At 33.1% G+C, this 20,248-nt stretch overlaps 1 protein-coding gene across 4 annotated transcripts in view; it reads right to left on the minus strand.

Moving 5' to 3' along the window:
• The window catches only part of SGCZ (sarcoglycan zeta), a 451,534-nt gene that overhangs the window by 12,076 nt on the left and 419,210 nt on the right, over nucleotides 1–20,248 (minus strand). For all 4 annotated transcript variants that reach the window (XM_032186118.1, XM_032186120.1, XM_032186117.1 and 1 more), the window contains 2 exons: nucleotides 17,626–17,698; nucleotides 2,752–2,875 (listed from right to left, as the gene is read on the minus strand). In XM_032186118.1, coding sequence (XP_032042009.1) covers nucleotides 2,752–2,875; nucleotides 17,626–17,698 — 197 coding nt within the window. The remainder of the gene's footprint in view (nucleotides 1–2,751; nucleotides 2,876–17,625; nucleotides 17,699–20,248) is intronic.

Consider the following 20,248-nt stretch of genomic DNA (forward strand, 5'->3'; position numbering starts at 1 on the left):
AAAAGTTAAAGTATTTGACTAGTATGGAAATAATACCAAAATGTATTTTTTCTAGTAGAAAAATGATCTTAGCACAAATATGGTTCATTTATCCAGATCCAGTTCACAAAGACAACATTCATTCCTTCATGAAAGAAACCTAACTGATAATGCATACATTTTCAGGCTAAAATGAAGGTTATTTTTTGGCAGAGATACCTTGTTTTGTTTTAGAATGTTTTCTTAATAATTGGATATGGTAAACTCCTTAAATTTTTTTCCTACATTGCCTACCAATCTGTGATGTTATCTGTTGGGCTTCAAGCACTGACTCTAATCATTACGTTGTTTTAGACATTTGTCCATCAGATTTTCACACAAGGTTCCTCACATCAGGCTGTAATACCCTAACGTGGTTATGGTAACCTTGCACAATCAGTGATGTTGTGGAAGCTTATCACATGCCTTCCACAGTGTTTCTGCAATTTCCTCTGATCCTCTCCAGGTTAAGAGATAAAACAGTAGACTATGAAGGTATCGGTCAGATCTCAGGATGGAATTTCTCTCTTTAGGAGACTGTTCTTTTAAAGATCCTGCTGGAACTGCTAGTACTATAGTCAGACACCTTGAACTTTCTCAGATATGTGTTTTCAGACAAAAACTACTTGGAAAAGGGTGTGGAAATGTTGGTAGCTTCTTTTCTCAAATCTATCAATCTAACTAAAACAATCTAAATCAACCAAATCTAACGTGATGTTGGAATTCTGATAGATACTTACTATGTCCAGGAATATAAAAAATATTTTTAATATGAAGTTCAGTAAAGCCTGATTTATTAGATATTTTTTCCATAAAGAATTTAATTCTTAACCTAATTCCAGTTCTGAATAATACAAATACAGTCAGAACATAGTCATTTTAACTTTTCTTGGATTTCTATTATCAAAGACTAACTGAGGTCAAAGGACATTATTTCCAAATACATTTTCAGTGAGCTGTAGTAAATATTTAAGAAAAATCAGAAGTCATGCAATACACTCAGAGTTTTGATACAGGCAAAAATACCTGATGAATCTACAGACTAAACATTTGTACAAAGCAACATAGAGATCCATGGTGCTAAACCAAGACATTAAAGATAGAAACCATTGCTTCAGAGATCATGGGAAATTGAAAGTAAATGTCTTTCTGGTTATTTTCATTTTCATTTGAGTATTACTTTTCTAAAGGGAAATATCATAGAATCATGAAGAGAAAGAACAAAGAAATCGATTCTAGAAAAAATAAATGTGAACAAAATTGGTAATTAACATAGGAAACATACTAGGTTGGGCCAGGTATGGATTCCCCTCCAGGTATGGAGGGGAATGGGAAACTGGAACCCGTGCAACAAAACTGTGCACAGAAAACACAAGGGTGAAGGAGGACTCTCCCTTTATTTAATCAAACTTTATTCCTCAATTTACCAATGAGAGAGAGTTCGATTCTCCTTAATGATAGCTTGACTACTTAAGGAAACAGTAACAGAGACTTCCTATTTAAAGAGGTGGTAAGTAAAGATAATGGATTGTAGGAAGAGCTCTTATAGCAACTCAGAAATAAGATGCAGCATATGGTATTTTAATATAGAATTTGATATATAAGTATTTGACACTGTCAATTAGGAAAATAGTGTGCTTTAATTATGCAGGACAATAGAAAATCAATAGATTTTCTATTTATAACCGTTCTATATAGAATATATAGAATATATAGTTCTATATAGAACTGTTATCAAAGTAGGTCTTTGATGCAGCGTATTTGATGCAGACAAAAATGTTCCTGTCTACACTGCAATGCAAAGAGTGTGTGGAGGGGATTATCCGTCACAGATGTGAATGTTCTTTTTGTTTGTTGAGGCTTATTTGGGTAGCTTGCAAAGCATCTGGGAACATTTGGCAGTAAACAAAATACTAACACAAAAAGCAAAAAAATTCTAAAGAACTCTATTCACAGTTAGATATTTACATTAAACATCCAATTTTCCAAAAGTGCAGTAACCTGGCAAGTTTCATTGAGAACAATAAAAAATTATATAGTTCTCCAAAGTGTCTAATAAGAAACTGAGAACTTTTGATAGACTTGCACAAGGTGGATTTTATTTTTTTTTCCTCCTTAGTCTTTATATCATTTTAAGGAATGAAGATGAAAGGACTCATACAAGTCATGTTTCCTGCATTTCTGCCATTCATAGATTGGCAAACAAAACAGTGACACAATTTAACAGTATTTTCATGATTTCACATAGGTTTACACATGAAGAACCTATAACAAAATCTTTTTGTCAAGCTGATCCTGACACTGATGAAACCATACAGTGAACAGTCTGTTGAAGTACTCTCTTTCAGAGATATTAACAGTTAAAGAATACACTTCTCTCTCTTTGCCAGATTCATCCAAAATAGTATTTTACCACCAACACTTAGCGATCTCTGTCCCAGGAACAAGCTGGAGGACTGGGTAGCCTTTTTCTTGACTGGTATAATAAAAAAATATTTTTATCTATATCTATTTAACTTTTTCCAATGTGAATGAAATTTAATGAATCAAATATTTGAAAAAAAGCAAATAAGTAATTGTAACTGAATGTGCCAAACCAAAATGATTTTAATGTAGGCAAATGCAGAACATTTTTTGTGATGTTTACTGTGCTGCTGAATAAACTACCCTTCCATTATTTGTATTATGCTGGGCAGAGATAACATAGAACATTTTTTGACCAGCTGAGCTTACCTCCCCTTCTGTAGACTGCAAGTGCAGTTCTTTCCTACACGTGGCCTTTAAGTCTCCTGCAGCTGCATTGACTTGCACTCCCCTGGGTGCTTCCATCACCAAGGATCTAGTAGGAGATTCAAGTCTGAAAGACAAAAACAACCATTAAGAAAAAATGCACTGAATCAAACCACTGAAAAAAAAACACAACCTGGCCCTAAAAATTACAGCTTCACAATGCTTGTATATAGAAATGTATTTTGAAAGGTAGAGAAGTCAGTTATTTTACATGTAATTCTCTCACTGTTCTCTATAGCCCAGAGAAATGAAAAATGAGTCCGTGTTTAAATCTATTCCTATTTAGGACAGCATTCAGGCATATACTGATGTAAGGCTGTTTGCTTTGTGATATTTGCATGTATTCGTATGTAGTTTAGTTGACTGTACTGATACTGAAGTATAGGTATTCAAGATTCCGTGTGTCAGTGTAAGTGCTACCGTAATGTCAGTTTAATAACCATAGTCTGCTTAGTGACCAGTGGCAAGGGTTCATCTACATAAAAATAAAATAAAAAAAAAGTTTTAAATAACAATATAATACTGATTAGAATGACTTTACCTTCACATGTGTATTTATATTTCAGGGAGGCATAGTAGCATTACGTACAAAGAAAAGGGAAAAACTATTATGCCTCTATTTTTTCTTTTTTTTTTTTTTTTTGCGAGCTCTTTTTCTGATCTGCAAAATACTCATTATGCTCTTTAACCCTGATATAATAGGGTCAAGATGCATATCACTGGGTCTTGGTATCTTTCCTCAGTGCAACTATTGCTCTACTCCTGTCATGCTTTCCTTGTCTTTCTGTAGTCTGTGCTCAAGATTCTCAGTCAAGCTTAGTGCATAATTATGATACCTTCACAGCTACATTATTTCTCAGTATGCTATAGGTTTCTCTTGAATGGGAAATACCATTGCAAGGTTTTGTTGGTAGTAGTACTTACACACCGAATAAGAAAGATGATCAGATGTATTGAACTAGGAACCAAAAATTTGGATTCTGGTTGGGTTCAGACATAAACTTATTGCATAGCTATGTTAAGAATGAGATGAATCTTTTAATCTATTTCTATCTCAGTAATATAACGACAGAATACAATTCCACTTTACCTGAACAAAGGCTTTTTGTAAGATAAAATATATTCATAATAGAAATAGCTAGGATAAGAGGCTTGAAGAAAACAGTGTGTTTCACTCTTTAACAAACTGTATTTTTAATATTAGGTCAGATTCATCCAAAAATAAAATGAGGTGTTAGGTATGTTATAGATATGAATAGTGTAACAAAGAATTTACTACTGAAAAGCCAAATGAAAGCTCTGTCAGGTAATGGCCCAACAGAATTTCAGTGTCTTTCAATTACAGTGTTTTTTTTTTTTTTTTTTTTTTTTTTTTTTTAAGAGGTGTAGTCATGGATTATTTTGAAATCAAAATGCCCCATTTGCATGAAAAGTCACCAATTCTGAAATATTTCTGTTTTCTACATGTCACTCACACTCAATGGGATAAAAAAAATAAAAATTATTTGGTAGCACTAAATCAGACTATTAAAAGCAAAGTTCACATAAGAGCAGAACATTAATTGTGGGTATCTATATATATTAAAAAAAAGCATACATAGGAAACATACATAGGAGCAGTAGAGAAATCTGTATTTTGTACATGTTAAGCCTTTTTCTTTTCTCTTTCTTTTTTTTTTTTTTTGACACTGTGTAGGGAGAAGTTAATAGAAATTTTTTTTCTTCGATATGCCAGTGAAGAATTGAAATATAATAAATTATTTAACCATGAACATCAGTGTTTTTCGGGTGGGGGTCTAATGTGAACTTCTGATGGCTATAAGAAAGCAGAATTAAGTAATTAATTAATTAAGATTTTCCTAAATCTTTTAGCAAACATATGCATACGCTGGACGCAAACAAACAACAACAACAAAATAACATTCAAAGAGAGAGCTTAGTTTTCATTTGTTTTCTGTGGCAAGTATTAAAGAATGCTGCCCCTTACAAAATAACAGATAACTCCAATACAGAGAAACAGAACTGCACATCTGATTTTCTCTTATCAGCTCTGATTTTTTACCATGGCCATAAATCAAGAACACTTAATTACGTACAAATTGCGTATTGTACAACAAGCATTGTTTTGTTGTGGTGTGTCTAAAATGTGAGTTTGAACTTTGCTGAAAGGGTGAATGCGATGGAGAAAGCTGGTAAGTTTGTTCTATGAGAATTTAGTCAATGCAATCCAGTCAGCATACACTTTTGAACTGAACAGATCCTATTTCAGTAAACATAGAGTAATTTAGCACTCTAATGAAGCAAACAAACAGACAAAACCAAACCAAACCAAACATACCAAAACAAAACAACCAAAAAACCCACAAACAAACAAACAAAAAACACAACAGGCATTTAGATACTGTTCCTTTCCTTACAGAATGTTTAGAAATTAGGTTTTTGAAAGTACTGTGTTGGCTTCATGAAGCTCTACCTTTAATTTCAAAGTAAATTGAATTGCATAAATAATAAATGATTAGATACTTCTATTCCATAATTTTCAGCAACATACTTTTGCGATTTATGAACTAATTTCCCAAATTCTTAATATTTCCCAGTTTTGGCTTCCATTTTGTACTAATGAGGATAAAACTGCTCTTTAGCTACATTTATTAGATCGAATTTATGCCATAAATATTTCTGTTTTCATAACATCCAAATCATTCTTAGACCTGTCAGAAATTTTCCAGCAGGAGGACAATAAAAACCCGTTTAGGAACGTCATTCAAGAAACTATAATTTTGTTTGAATAATAATTTTTTTTTTTCTTTTCAAAACACAACAGTGTATAGTTGAATTGTTTCCTCTATTTTCATCATTGTTTTTCATGAACTACATTAACTTAAATGACTTCCAATTTGTCTAAAATGAAGACATTTGGAAAATTAATTTCTGAAATTGAGAAGTTATTGTTTATAATATAAAAGACTTATAGATACTCCAGAGAAGATGTTTCTTTTTCAGGCAGGATTTTTTAGCAATTTCCTGAAATCAAATAAATTGGTAGAAATGTCAGTGAATGGCTGATGATCAGAAAAGTAGTTCTAAAAACACTACTCATCTATTAGTAAAACTGAGCACCTGCATCTGTTTTACAGTTACTAATGTTTTTTTCTTCTCATTATTCTTCAGGTGATCTGCATCTCAAAAATGACTTAGTTGTGCAATCTACAGTGTGCTACTGGAAATGCAAAAGCCTATATGATGAGAAATCATTTCCTCAATGTTTTGAGATAAATTATGTTTGATATGCAGCTTCCTTATATTTTTGTCATATTTCTGAAAGCTTTAATCTCTATTTAAAACTTATTTTAACACTTAGCATTCATCTGATATTCATCCATCCAAGAAAAACTGCATTATTAGAATACCAAAAATTTGCTTTCCTTTCAGATTTACTGATGGCCTGTCTCAGTGGCATTTACTTCTGCAAGCGAATCCTATTTATACAATATTTCTTCCCGAAAAAACAAATAGCTATGATGGAGAAAGTAACTAGTGTTATTCTTAAACAGAAACTACAACACTAGGAAAGATGAAAAGACTTTTAAAACAAGGTTTTAAATAATATAATCTGTCAATTCTCTGTCAATTCAATGCGATGCATACATATCTATGCAGAGTGGAGAAGGGCTTTTTTCTTTTTAATTATCAATGGTTAATTTGTGAAAAAAGATGAATTTCAGAGGATCAAAGCTGTATGAATTTGAGTTGAATTCATTAAAGTATTATTGCTAAAAAAGGAAACTTCTAATAATTTGAATATATTGCTTTGAAGGTATTAAAATATTTCTCATCAGAAATGCAGAAACATTTATTTTTCATTTGTTAATTTCTGTTTACAAGATGACCTAGATTGTATTAGAGAAAAATAATTTAAAAAAAAGTAACTTTGGGTTTTAAGAAATATTTTAGATTTACGTCTTGCACATCCCTCAAACTCACAGGGGATATAATTAATCTATGTTAATTTTTCTCTGTTGGCTAGCAAAAGGTATTTCCTAAAATAGAAGGCAATAGAAGATTCCCCTGTGCAAATGTAAATAATTTATTTGTTTCAAGTCTATCCAGTCCATGCTATTTATTAAAACGACTAATATGAACCTCTAGCAATCTGGAATTTATAATCAAAAAGGAGGATTAAAAAATATGCTGCCAACTAGTGAATGAACAACAAAGCAGGTGCCCATTTCCTCTATACTTATATCTTGACATTTAAGGGTCAAGAAATATATCAATACTTCGAAGTATTTAATTTTTACGTATGATGAACTTGCCAACATACCTTGGTGTTTTGATTTTTTTGTTTGTTGGTTGGTTTATTTTCAGTTAGCATAGAAATCCTAACATTTAAAAAGAAAAAAATAAAATATTTTTTTTCAAATATAAAAACATGGAAAATCCACACATTGACTTGATAATTCTTCTGTAGATTTCTTTCAGTTAAAATAACTGTGAGACTACTACTCTTCTAGTCTTGTTTACTGTAGGTAAAGAGCTGTGGTGGATTGTGGGACGTGCTGCATAGAGGTAACACGAACAAAGAGAGGACACCAAGAAAAACCTCTTGTCCAAACCTCTACCTATCCTTCTTCCTGCTTCTTATTTGTAAAAGAACACTCCAGACCCCAAAACACCACAGAATCCTTTTCTCCATTAAATTTATTTGTTCCAAATTAGAATTAAGATTTTTTTTTTTTTACAAAATAATTTTGAAAATGTAGTTTTCCAGGCCTCAAACAATTTTAAGTACTTTTTAATTTTCTTTTTTATTATTATGAAAAGAATGTCTGGTTGTCCTAATGCTCAAGGAAACTTTGAAGCCAAAAAGAGTCATTTAGTAAGACCAAGAGACCCTGTCCACTGAACATTGAGGGTGTTGGATAAAATTAGGATCTTCAGTCAGTCCATTTTCTGGAAAGCGTGCTGCATACTCCAAGAATGTATGCAAAGGATAACCAGGGACTTTTATGATCATGGTGACAAAAAACTTAGAAGCCCTTTTTTATTAGCTATTGAACTATTCAATCAGAGAATCCTTGATTAGCTGCACTTGACATCACAATGGAAATGCTATTAAAATAAGATTTTTATTCATTCATTTCAATCTCATATTATTTACAAGATTATATATATATATATACACGCCCTTTTTACCATGTTTACACGGTTACCATGTTTACATGATTAAAAGTATTTTTGATACATTTACTTCCTCCACAAGGTGCATGTGATTCACTGCTAGAAGAGTTTTTGTTTTTTTTTCAGAAGCTTGTTGCATTCCCATGTTTTTAACCAAATGTTTGTATTTTCAGGAGGAAATCAAGGTATTTATTGAAATGCAAGGGAAAATGTACAGGTCTCAGGAGTCTTTAATATTGTTCACTGATCATCAGATACCCTTTATCAAAAGGCAAAATTCTCATATCTTCATGTGAAGCTCTCTTTATCTGGGAAACTAACCTTTAAGGGCACAATTTGGCTCTGTGTATTTTGTGACTTCACATACTTGAATAAGAGAAAGTTAAATAAATGTTTTATGAAGTAGGTAACAGCACAAACCAGTAAATGCCAACATACCTTTTTTTTTTTTTTTTTTTTTTTTTTTCTCAATATTTAACAGCTCATGAACAATACACTTATAAAGAAGAAACCCAAACAGCATTCAGTAAGCATTTGATGTTATGTTTCTGCTTTGCATGTCACTGACTGTGGCATGTGTCAGCATGACCTTATTATAACTCCTGAAATTCTCATTAGCCCAGAAATCATCACACTGGGCTCAAATCTGAGTTCTAATTGCCCTGTACATGGCACTGGCTTCAGTTCAGTGATCCTGAATCATTCACAGCAACACCCAAAATAACAGAGTATTTTAATTTTATGTGACATAGATAAATCAGAAAAACAATTTGCTGACGCAGGCAAATGCAGAATTGCATCTGAGAATATAAAAATGTTAGTTACCAAGGAGGAAAAGAAATGAATAAAATGGCATTGAAAAGTCTTATTCAGTGATGTTATTAAAGGACTAGAAAAAGTAAAGCAGCATCAAGGAACGGTGAGAATGGTTAGAGAGAGCAAATGTTTAAAGCAAGAGCTTGACAAAATAAACAGGTGATGTGATGAAAGTTAAAGAGAACTTAATGCATGCTTGTTTCTTAAAGTGGGTGAGGCAATAGCCAGAAGAGCTAAAGATAGGGAATGTATCAAAATCATTCCCTAGTGAAGCAATATTAAAAAGAAGTGATATTAAATTAAGTTATATTGATTAAGAAGTGATATTAAAACATTAAAAAAATGAAAACCTAACTAGAATCTTTGATACTAAAAAATAATGCATTCCAGAGTTCACTAAAACTCAAACTTTTGAAAACCCAGACAATTAGCTGAAACGTAAGGATTAGAATGTGAGCTTTCATTTCTTAGAGAAATGCTTGACAAGTCTAAATTTTCAGGCTGTAGGACAAAGATCTGCATGTGAGACAAGCCTCGATAGTTCCTTAAGCAAATACATGAGAAAAGGACTCCTCATAGCCTCCTCATTTTAGAGGTATCTCTACTCCACCCAAGGCATTCTCCTACCCATAATCTTCTTTGATTTTGTTCTGAGCTGAATTCCCTTCTATATGTGCCCTGCCATTCTGCTGCCCCTATGTTTAAACATTATTACATGAAGTTTATTTTCTTTTCAGAAATAGTCCCATTACCTGAGTTGTCATTCAGAACGTATTTTCTTAAAATAGAAATCAATCTTGTCAGAAAGAGATAGAAGCAACATGCCCACAGATAATTCTCAAGTAGCTGTCAAGAGTAAGATCTGAACATAAAGAGCCTGGGAGAAGCTGAAAAAAACCAACATGGCTATTGGAACAACTGGAAACACATGAGAACTGGCTGACATATGATTTGGAAGTGACAACCCAGACCATCCTTACTTCTTGAATAGTATTTATTATTATTATTATTATTACTTCCCCCCAAAGCCATATTAAGCCGATAGAAGTGGGTATATTTTAGCTGAGGTAAACTGGACATAGCTCTGTTTCACATCTTGATGAAACTGCATCTCATATGAAAAATTATTCTGCTGAAATTCCTTTGTCGAGTCAGTTTCAACCTTTGCAGATTACGCACAGCAGAAAGCTTGGATTGTGCTCTCCAGTGGCTAGTTCTTGGACTGTGCTTGAACAGCCCAAGAACAAAACACCTCAGCTAAGAAAAAATATAGGAATTCACAAAAGGTTTGGTGAGTTTACTTTGTCACATTTTTAGGGCAAGTACCATTTCAGAAAGAATCAGAGAGAATACTTCTAGCTTCAGCTATTCAAAAAAGACTAGGTGTTTTACACTATGAAGGCAAATAGCTTTTTTCTTTCTTTTTGGCAGTGAATTCTGTTTTCTAATACAACCAAAGATAGAATGAAGTCTGCAGGATAAGAAAAAATCCTTAATTCTTCTCTACAGCTTAGTCTACCTCTGAAGTTCTCTGTAGAATTATGGACGTAGGCAATAGTAGCTGTCTGCACTACTAACAGTCTTATTAACTTTAGCCCCTGTAACTATCCACTACACAGTTCCTCTTTCTCAGGACCTTCCTTTTCTTATAACCAGCCTGTATGATCTTCTGATCCTTTGTCTCGCTCTAATATGGACAAGAACTCAAACCATATCTGCTGCACCCACATCCGCATTACTGCTCTGTGTACCATAACCATGACCTGACCATGGAGCAAGAAATGTCAGAGGCTAAGGGCAGTCTGGAGCCCTGTGTATACAAATGCACAAACTGGTGGCAGGAAATAATGGGTAATATCAGCTGACTTTTCTTATCAAAGCATGTTAGCATCTCTCCTTTAGTTAGGTGTTGGTTTGAAGTAATCACTTAGAAACTTAGGATCTTTGAGACTTTTGCCTTTACATCAAATACTGAGAAAACTGCTTAGCTGATTCATAAATTATCAGGGAGATGAGGAGAGAGGAAAGACAACAAAATTAAGAAATTTTGGTTTTGGGGAAAGTGGCTAAAGAGTGGCATGAAAAATGGAGATACTGTTGGGAAGGAGAAAAAGAACAAATAGAATGAAAAAGTCTCTGATGAAAAAAATATTTAAAAAAAAGACTAAGGAAATGAAATTTTGCCCAAATGAAAAAATATAAACAGCCCTTTTTATTATTTCAATAGTAAGCCTATTCACTTAAAATCATAAGGAAGACAGGAAATGAAAATATTATTGCTGGTAGAGCAGCAGTACTTGGCCTTAATGATGTATAGTACAAGGTTTATGGAATAGAAGTAGTTTATCAAATCAGAAGAACTGCAGCAAGTTATCCAAGAGAATGCAGGTATGGTGGGGCAAGACAGCATCTGGTACGGAGTCCAAACTATTTCAGAAACAAGTTCTGGCCTTACTAGCATCAGCCCCTTGGCATTAATGACCATTGTTCCATTTCCATTTAAAAATTAGTACATGTACAACACTTCTACTTGTCATGTCTCTGAAAATTAATACTTGAACAAAGCACGTGCTTTCGTTTTTAGTCCTAGGCTGGAACAACATGGAACTGGAGTTTCCTGAACACATGATGGCAGCTTGGGCCTACAAGTGGTAAAACAGCCCCGGGGCAACTCTAAATGCAATGAGCCTCCTGGGAGCTGAGAGCTCTGGGATTTCAGGTATCTCTGCTGGCCACAGTGACTGTCAGACCTGAGTTGTAAATGGAAATCCTCAGCTGCCTACATGCTGATCTCCAGACTGTAAAGTTGTTTTGTTACTTATTAATTCAGCACTGAGTGAATGCTTCCTGTTGCTCCAAGCTTTATACGGGTTTTGAGAGAGGATTCATGGCATATTATTTTTATACTCGTATATACTCATTTTATACTCATATATACTGTTAGCCCCGAGACAGCTATGCTCCAAACCCAGCTGTGTGTCCCTGCAACCACGGCATGGCATAATCATAAAGCAAACACAATCCAGTTGCTGATAATGAAGAATTTTAGTTCCCTTTGAAAGGGTATTTCAGAATCTCCTGCATGTGAGAGGTAGAATGGGTATTTCCATCTAATACTGCATCTAATACTCCAAATCATACTATTGAATTTCACTGTATTATCCTAGTGCTCAAGATCTTCTGATTGTCAGTGCTCCTTGTCAGTGCTTGTCTATGTACCTCCTTTTAGCAAAAAGACAGTTAATTAAATTTGGAAATAAGATCAGTCCTGAAGAAACCATCCTTGAAATCTCCCACCAGGCTGAAGGAAGGATTTCAGCAATACATACCTATTATACACCCCTTAAAATTTCTTTAAATGTGCTCTTCTCTGTCTTGTCTTTTTATTTCTAATTAGATATGGCACTATATTAAATCCTTTATTCAGAATGTGGTAGGATGATTTACCTAATTTATGTTTGCACAAAGATATCTTATCAAGGGAAAAATATTTCTTTGGATTGGCACAACCTACCCACCCTATATTTCCCTCCAGTTTTTACTTATCTTCAAGCTGTTAATTCTCTTTAAAGAATCCTCCAAAATAATATTAAAAAGCATTGCATACTAGTGATTCTATAAGGTCTAGCCTTCTAGATTAGTCTTTTAGCCTATTTTTTCCATCCATTTCACTACAAGTGCTACCCCTACTAATCCATCAGTCCCACAGTGTCTGTTTTCCAATTTGAAAACTTTATAAATTTTGGCTACTTGACCTTATTTTCATGTCTAGTTCATGCAAAAATAAGGGATAGAGATTACCCAGCATCCTATATCAATCACATGAAACTCAATGAATTTTACTATCTATAATGACAGCAATACATTCATGCTTCATATTACAGTTTCCATTAGAGCCTTTTCCCCTCTCCTATGTCAAATATAATCATCCTCACTGAACACTAAAGCAAATTATTCTTCTGGTTTAAGAGCCAGAACTGTCTGCATAGTAATTATAACCTTTTACTTACTTGATTTCTTGTTTTTTATTTCAATATATTTTTGATTTTATACATAAATATAAAAGCATATAAATATATATAAGTTTATATTCTGTAAATTTTTAAATTGGTACTACAACCACCTCTATTTTTGTATGAACATGTACATGAAAAAAATTTATATTTTCAAGAGCTAGGCAACTGCTGTTTACAAATAAGCAAATGTATATTTCTACAATACACATGCCCAAACACTGAAATAACTATTTGAACACCAAACACAAAATCTGAAAACATAAATAGCAATTATTAAAAACAAATACTGAGAAAGTAGTTAGAACCTGAGGTCCTTAAAAATAACATGGGAATAAAGTTTGGCTTTTTCACAGCACTTCATCTTTTCTTTTGAAAAAGTTTGATTTATTATTTAATTTCTGGGTAAAATAGATGAGCAGAGATTTTGTTCTTTTGTTACTCTCAGCCTGCTCTCAATTTTCTGATGTATTCTCTGGCTTCTGGTTTTTACAGAACCGATACTTTGTCCTATTAGTAAACTACCCCTAAAATGGAAAAAAAAAAAAAAAAAAAAAAAAAAAAAGGAGGACCCTTACAAATCATCAGGCATCTGAAACAGACTCCTTCATGATATGTGTTTTTTTTAGTTCTTGTCCTAAAATAGGATCCTAGTAGCTTGGGTGCTTCCTTGCTACTTGGTCAATTTCCACCTCATTATGCCCAGCATTAGCTTGCAGGATTAGGTGATAGTCAATGGTATGAGAGGCTTGACAGAGAAGAGAAGAAAAACTATTAAATTTGATCTAGCAGTTGTCCCCAGAGAACAACAATAAAGTAATTTACCCCCTTATTAAGGAGGTTATTCAGGGCAAAGCCATCAGCATTTAACTATTGCCTGCCTCTTTTCTGCATAGATATTGCCTATTACTGCACCATGTTTTAATGTAGTATTAGCCTAAAACCAATATTTGGGGACCTATCATATTGACAGTTTAGTTTTCCTAACAGTGTTCTTATGAGAAAAGTTAGCAAGAGAAATATGAAGATTAAATTATTAAGATATAATTCATTTTCCTGATTCTAAGGCATGATTCTCTTATGCTGCTTATCCCACCTAATGAAAGTCAGATTTAATTATGTTTTAGGTTTTGAAACAAAAGGGCTTACCAGCTTTCAAAAAGGATTTTATAAAACATTTTCTGAAAACAAAATCTTGCTAGTTATTATTTGGAAATGTAAGATAGGAGAAAGTTATGACCAAAGTGGCTGGGCACATAGATTTCATTTTTACACAAGGTATTTTCAATACAAAATATTTCAAATGGTTCTGTGTATGAAGACCTCAAATTCTAGATATAGAACAAGGAGGGATAGAAGAGGCAGAGTTGTAGAAATTTGAAGATAATATGAATCCTTTTCTTTCTGGCTCCCTGTCCAGAACAGATTGGCCTAAAATTCCAGGACTTCCACCTCAAACACTATGAAACCTGTGTGTGTCTTTGTCCAAATTTTATACTTCAGTTTTATTCTTAATAATCAAGGTGGTCAAAATTCCACTTTTTAATTTCAGCAGTGAATTGTTTTACGTATGACTATTTTGCAACATCTTTTTTTCCCCGATTAATATATATATTATATAAAATATTTTATATAATGCTTATTTAAAAAGAATTTTATTTTATAAAAATGGCTATAATTTAAGCATACTCATTTATTGCTTGACTGCAAATACATATACTGATATGAAAAACTAAGGATTTTTTTTTTGTATTTTAATGAACCAAATTATTTTGTCTTTCTGACCTGTATACAACTATTCACATGAGCCTAATACATTTGCATTCATGCACTGCATCTCGCTATCAAACTGCAATAATCTGTGCCTACTGAAAAAAATAATTTTAAAGCTCAGCAAATTCTTCTCTCCCAAGTCTCCATTAATTTCGAAAGTCCCAAGCTCAGGAAATTTGAGAAATTTGGGAAAAAAAGCTCTACAGGGCTTTATGACTGCCAGTATTAAATACTGGACATTTTGACTAAGATTATATTAAAATATTAAACAGTGCAGGACCTGGGCCAGAACACTGCAACTCAATCATCTAGGTGGTTTATTTGTTTATTTTATTTTTTTTTTATCAATTGAGAATCAGTTATGACTCTCCCAATTTGCAGGCTCCCTTCAGAAGATCACATGAGTCAAAGACCATTCCCACTCAGTATTTAAGATGCAACTATTCTGTTTTAGAGAAAAAAATAATTTTACAATATCAATGTACTTGTATCAGCTCGGCCATAGGCCAGAAGATGGCCCCTGACATTTTTTTGTTTCTGTGATAGGGGTAGACCACTGGGATATGTCATATTTAGGTTGATGACAGATTAGTTTCAACGTATTCTGCAATCAATTTAATGGTAAATTATTGCTTGCTGATAACACATTTAAAATTAGCAAAAAAAAAAACCATTCTATTTTGAGGTAAAATTAATGCAAGTCTTGAACTTAAAAAAAAAAACAACTTTTTTTTTTAAAATACTTTTTTTTTTTTTTATCATTTGAAGTAAGAACTAGAATTTTCATGGGGATATATATGGTCTGAGTACCTAAGTGCATTTTATGGTCAGAAACAATCAAAGAAAGCTGCTATTATTTACAGTTCTTTAAAGTTACAAAAAATGTCTGCAGGTTACCTCCTAGAAAGATTCATGTCAAAGCCAATAAATTTATGCCGTAGCAGTAGATATCATCAATTTTAAAGATAAAAAGTTAAGAATTTTAAAAAAGGAGCATCACTAAATTCAAACACATAGCAGCACTTATGTACAAAAACTTCCAGAATTCAATATAGACGAAATATAGTAAGAATAAAATCACTTACACATACGCTAATGCTGCTTGACCAGACATAAAGGTTGTCACTTCATCTTTTTTTTTTTTAATATATATATATTTTTATTGAGTTCATTATTAATGAGAAGGCAGAAAGCTGAATGAAGATTCAGTAGAATTCTCATTAATTAAGTCCACTTTGGAAAAATGAGCTGAAGGAATGGGGGAGCTGGAAAACATTCAGCAGCAATGGGCATCATGGTAATGAATAAAGCCAAAAGACAGGAGAGGTGAATGTCTAAAATATAAGTTGCACAAGCAACAAGAGGTGATTTTAACACTAGTGAAGTCAATCCTGAAGACACAGGCTAATCTGTTTTACCATACTTTTGCATTTTTATACCATTATTTAAATATTAGAAATAATTAGGCAAAGAATGGTCTTCACATTCTTTTAAGTGAGACAAGTTCCAGCCTCTTCCTCAATGTTTTGGGCCTCTCAGAAAATTTGTTTGCATGGACAACTTCCTGCACATGATTTCTGCAACAATCCTTACTGGTCTATCATCTTAGATACCTTTGCAAATATTAGGAAGGACATTTAACCAATATTTTCGTGTAGCAATTCACTGTAAACACTGCTAGGCAGGTACAGCGCACTTCTCGTGAGAGAAACACAAGAGAAGACCTTTGATTTTTTGTGATACTCATATATACTCATTATCCATCCATGTAGACTACAGTATTTACTGAGGCACATGCAAGCACTGCAAGAAAAAGCTTTCACTGTACATTTTTCTAAATTGTATCTTTCTTGGTCTACAAAATCTAGTCAGTTTAAGACTTGATATTTTACTATTTATTTATTCCTCTACTTTTGTGAATACGGACAGCAAACTCTGTTTTTTTTTTTTTTTTTTTTTTTTTTTTTTTTTTTTTAATTTGCAAAGGTAGACTTACTTGATAATGAAATTTTGAAGTGTATGCATGGAGTATTCAAAACCCAACAACCCAGAAACACCACTTAAATAAAGTTTATAGATATATTTTTCAATAACAGCTCATAGGAAAACAAAATCTGCATCAGACAAAATTAAACAGTGCTGTAGTCAATTAATCCTAAAAATGTTCCATATGTTCCTATTCTGAACACTGGTGAAAGTATATTTCTAAAGTGTTCTGCTACAGAAAGCGAGTCTTTCCAAGAAGTAATGTATTTTACACTTTGTGTGATAGAAGTTTATAGATTTTTTTGGACTAGTTAGAACAAATTGGAGTTTACCAGTGGTTTGGATACGTAAGAGTCATTAAGCAGACAGTGATATCTACTATTTGCTTGTCCTGGTTTCAGTTAGGACAGAGTTAATTTTCTTCCTAGTAGCTGGTCGAATGCTATGTTTTGGCTTAGGATGAGAAGAGTGCTGATAACATGCTGATGTTTTAATTGTTGCAGAGCAGTGCTTACACCAAGCCAAGGACATTTCAGCTTCTCGCTCTGTCCTGCCAACTGGGGATGAAGCAAGAGCTGGGAGGGGACAGACCCAGAACAGGTGACCCAAACTAGCCAAAGGAGATATTCCATACCATCTGACGTCATGCTAAACAATATATAGAGGTGTCCTATATATATATGGGGTGGCTCTGGGGAGGAGGGACAGACTGCTAGGGGTTAGGCTTGGCATTAGTCAGCGAGTGGTGAGCAATTGCATTGTGCATCACTTGTTTTGTACAGATTATTATTAGTAGTACTATTATCATTATTGTTATTATTATTATTGTTAACATTTTTTTCCTGTCTTAATAAACTATCTTTATCTCAACTCATAGGCTTCACTTTCCTGTTTCTCTCCCCCATCCCAGAGAGGAGGGCAAAGGGTGAGTGAACAGCTATGTGGTGTTTTGCTGCCGGCCGGGTTAAACCACAACATTGCTTTTAATAAAGACTTAATTCACTTTGAGAATACTTGATTTTAAAACAATTCTTTGAATAACACCTACTTGAGGTCTTGGGAAGGTTCTGCTCTGATATGGGGTGTCTCCACAGAGTGCCCAAACACTGCCCCTTCCGTGCCTAAAATACATAAATAAAATACAGTACAATTACTTTGAAAAATAAAAACACATTGAAATGTATGATCACAAATTGACATTTTTAGGATACAATATCTGATTGAGTCCTTTGTCAATGCCCATCAGTGTTTCTTCATATTTGTGCTAGCATTTCTATGTCAAAGTCTGGACTGATCACTTGAGACTTTAGACTACTGCTTATCAGTAGTCTAAATTTCACATAAATTTCACATGAATTTCACATAAAAATCTGAAAACAGTTATACAACCAAACTTTTCAATGCTGTCTTGCCTGAACACTCATTTTAACACTGCAGATGGATTGCTTTTCTGATAAGGAAAATAATATAATTTTGTTTGAAAAAATAAAAAAAAAAAGAACAAAAACACATTTTAAAAGTACCTACTCATTTTGACTACTTAAATCAAGATCTCAAGCTTCCAAAAGTTTTGAAATACCAGTCTTCCTTCTGAAGTTGTTAGCCTAAATCTCCAAGAGTTCCAGAACCTCCTTCCATCAGCCCTTTGACAGCAATGCTTTTCAAAGAGACTTATTTGGAATGTCCATTTTTAGTGTGTGTGCTGGGGAAGAATACCACCTACTGGGCACTCAAAATCCGAGACAGAGAAAAATGGGTTCCTATTTCCTAAGACTGAAATTATTCTCTACTGAATTTTAATTTCTATAACCAGACCCAAGCTGCATATGAAAAGTTCATATTTGTAGTTACATGACAGACTTTTCATTGAAAAAAAATCCTTTTTGATTTAGGGCTCTGAGAAATATTCACTGAAGTTATTTGAAAAAAAGGGCAAATTTCTACACAATTCATTTTTAAATGTAATGATTTTTTAAAGAGAACAACAATAAAAAAATTAGTATACATATGATTACAGCAAGTTTTTTTTATTAAAGTAATAGAACACTCAAGAAAGTGGCACATAGGGAATAACACTATAAAATCAGTATTTCTCTTAACTCTCAGACACAAAGACTGAACACATAACAGTCATTTATATCACTCAATTTCCGTTTTATGGACAGCAATAGTCTACCTCTGCTGTTAGGCATTCAAATGTTATGAAGAACCACAGGCAGGAAAAAGCAGCACATCTTTATACCTAAAAGTATTCACAGAGTGCTGTGTAGGATCTGCTTTCTAAACCTGATGTTTCCCTTGCAGTTCTGATACCTTTAAAGGATAGGAGTAGCATGCCTCTATAGCCTTAATTTCTGTTACTCCAAACTGAAATCTTACCCCTATAATGGCATGCAAAAAATCCCAGTGGACCTGAATACTGTGTATCAGCGGGTACATCCAGATCACATTCACTTCTTTAATCAGCAGATTTAAATATTTTCAAGTCCAAAGACTCTGTATTTTTGAAGGTGGAAATGGGATATGAAGATGCAAAAAACTGCACAGAATATCAGTCTTATGAGAAGACCACAGCTGCAATATTTGGAAGAGCAGAATTAATACAAAGATGCATAAAACATTACTATAGCGATGGGTCAGACACTAAATCAATCAGAAGTGCCAAAGATAATATTAGGGAAAGACTAATAATAGAAGATAAATGACAGCTGGTTCTAAGCCAGTGTTAACATCTCCTATTTTCAGCAGCATTTCTTAAAAAAATTAGAGGATGTTTTCTCCCTTACAAAATTGAAATTTGGACAGAAAGATTATCTTGTTCAAGAAGATTGAAAATCTAAGCAGGTAGAGTTAATCTGATATAGTTAAATAAAATTCCAACCAAACCAGATGTGTTTCTTTTGCTACTTGAAGATGTATGTTTTTGTTTTTTTCTCCACACACCCAAAACTGCAGGTATAACTGCTTTTGTAGTAAACACTTTATGCTCAAAAAATATGACATCAAAAAATAACAAGGAAGAACATCTCCTTTTTACTTTACACTGGAAGGAAAGCAGGCATATATAATTCTCTCATATTTAGGAAGGAAAGTGAGAAATATCAACCAAACAGAATTTACTGACATGTTTCAAGCAGTAAAGTAACAGGATCAAGAAAAATGGAAAGAAACTATATAGAAAATGGGAGGCATGTAAGCTTGTTAAGTATTACTTAAAAATACAAAACAGCAGAGAAGCTACAGGAAGGTATTATTTATTTTTTAATTTATTATATAGCAACTTTATATTGCTTTGATGAGAAGTTAGATCACGTTATATACTGCTTAGGAAATGGTGCTAGAAAAACTTTTTTTTGTGCATAATATATATATAACAATAAAAATCAGGATTCAAAATGAATAGCATGGATTTTTTTTTTTATTTTTTTATTTTTTTAATGAAAGATATGTACTGTAGGTACTTAATCACTTTCAATGTTAAAATGTTTATTTTTTTACAGATGATAAGACAAATAATTGTAATTCCTGACCTACAGAATCATAACCAAGACCTACTTTGAGATGACTGGAATTCTAGACAGAGACAAAGGTTAAAAAAAAAAAAAAAAAAAAAAAAAGACTTGAACCTTCAAGCCCTTTCAAGTACAGCTCAAAAGGAAGTAGTTAGGGAA

This window comes from Aythya fuligula, chromosome 4 (assembly GCF_009819795.1).
Source record: "Aythya fuligula isolate bAytFul2 chromosome 4, bAytFul2.pri, whole genome shotgun sequence".
Taxonomy (NCBI): domain Eukaryota; kingdom Metazoa; phylum Chordata; class Aves; order Anseriformes; family Anatidae; genus Aythya; species Aythya fuligula.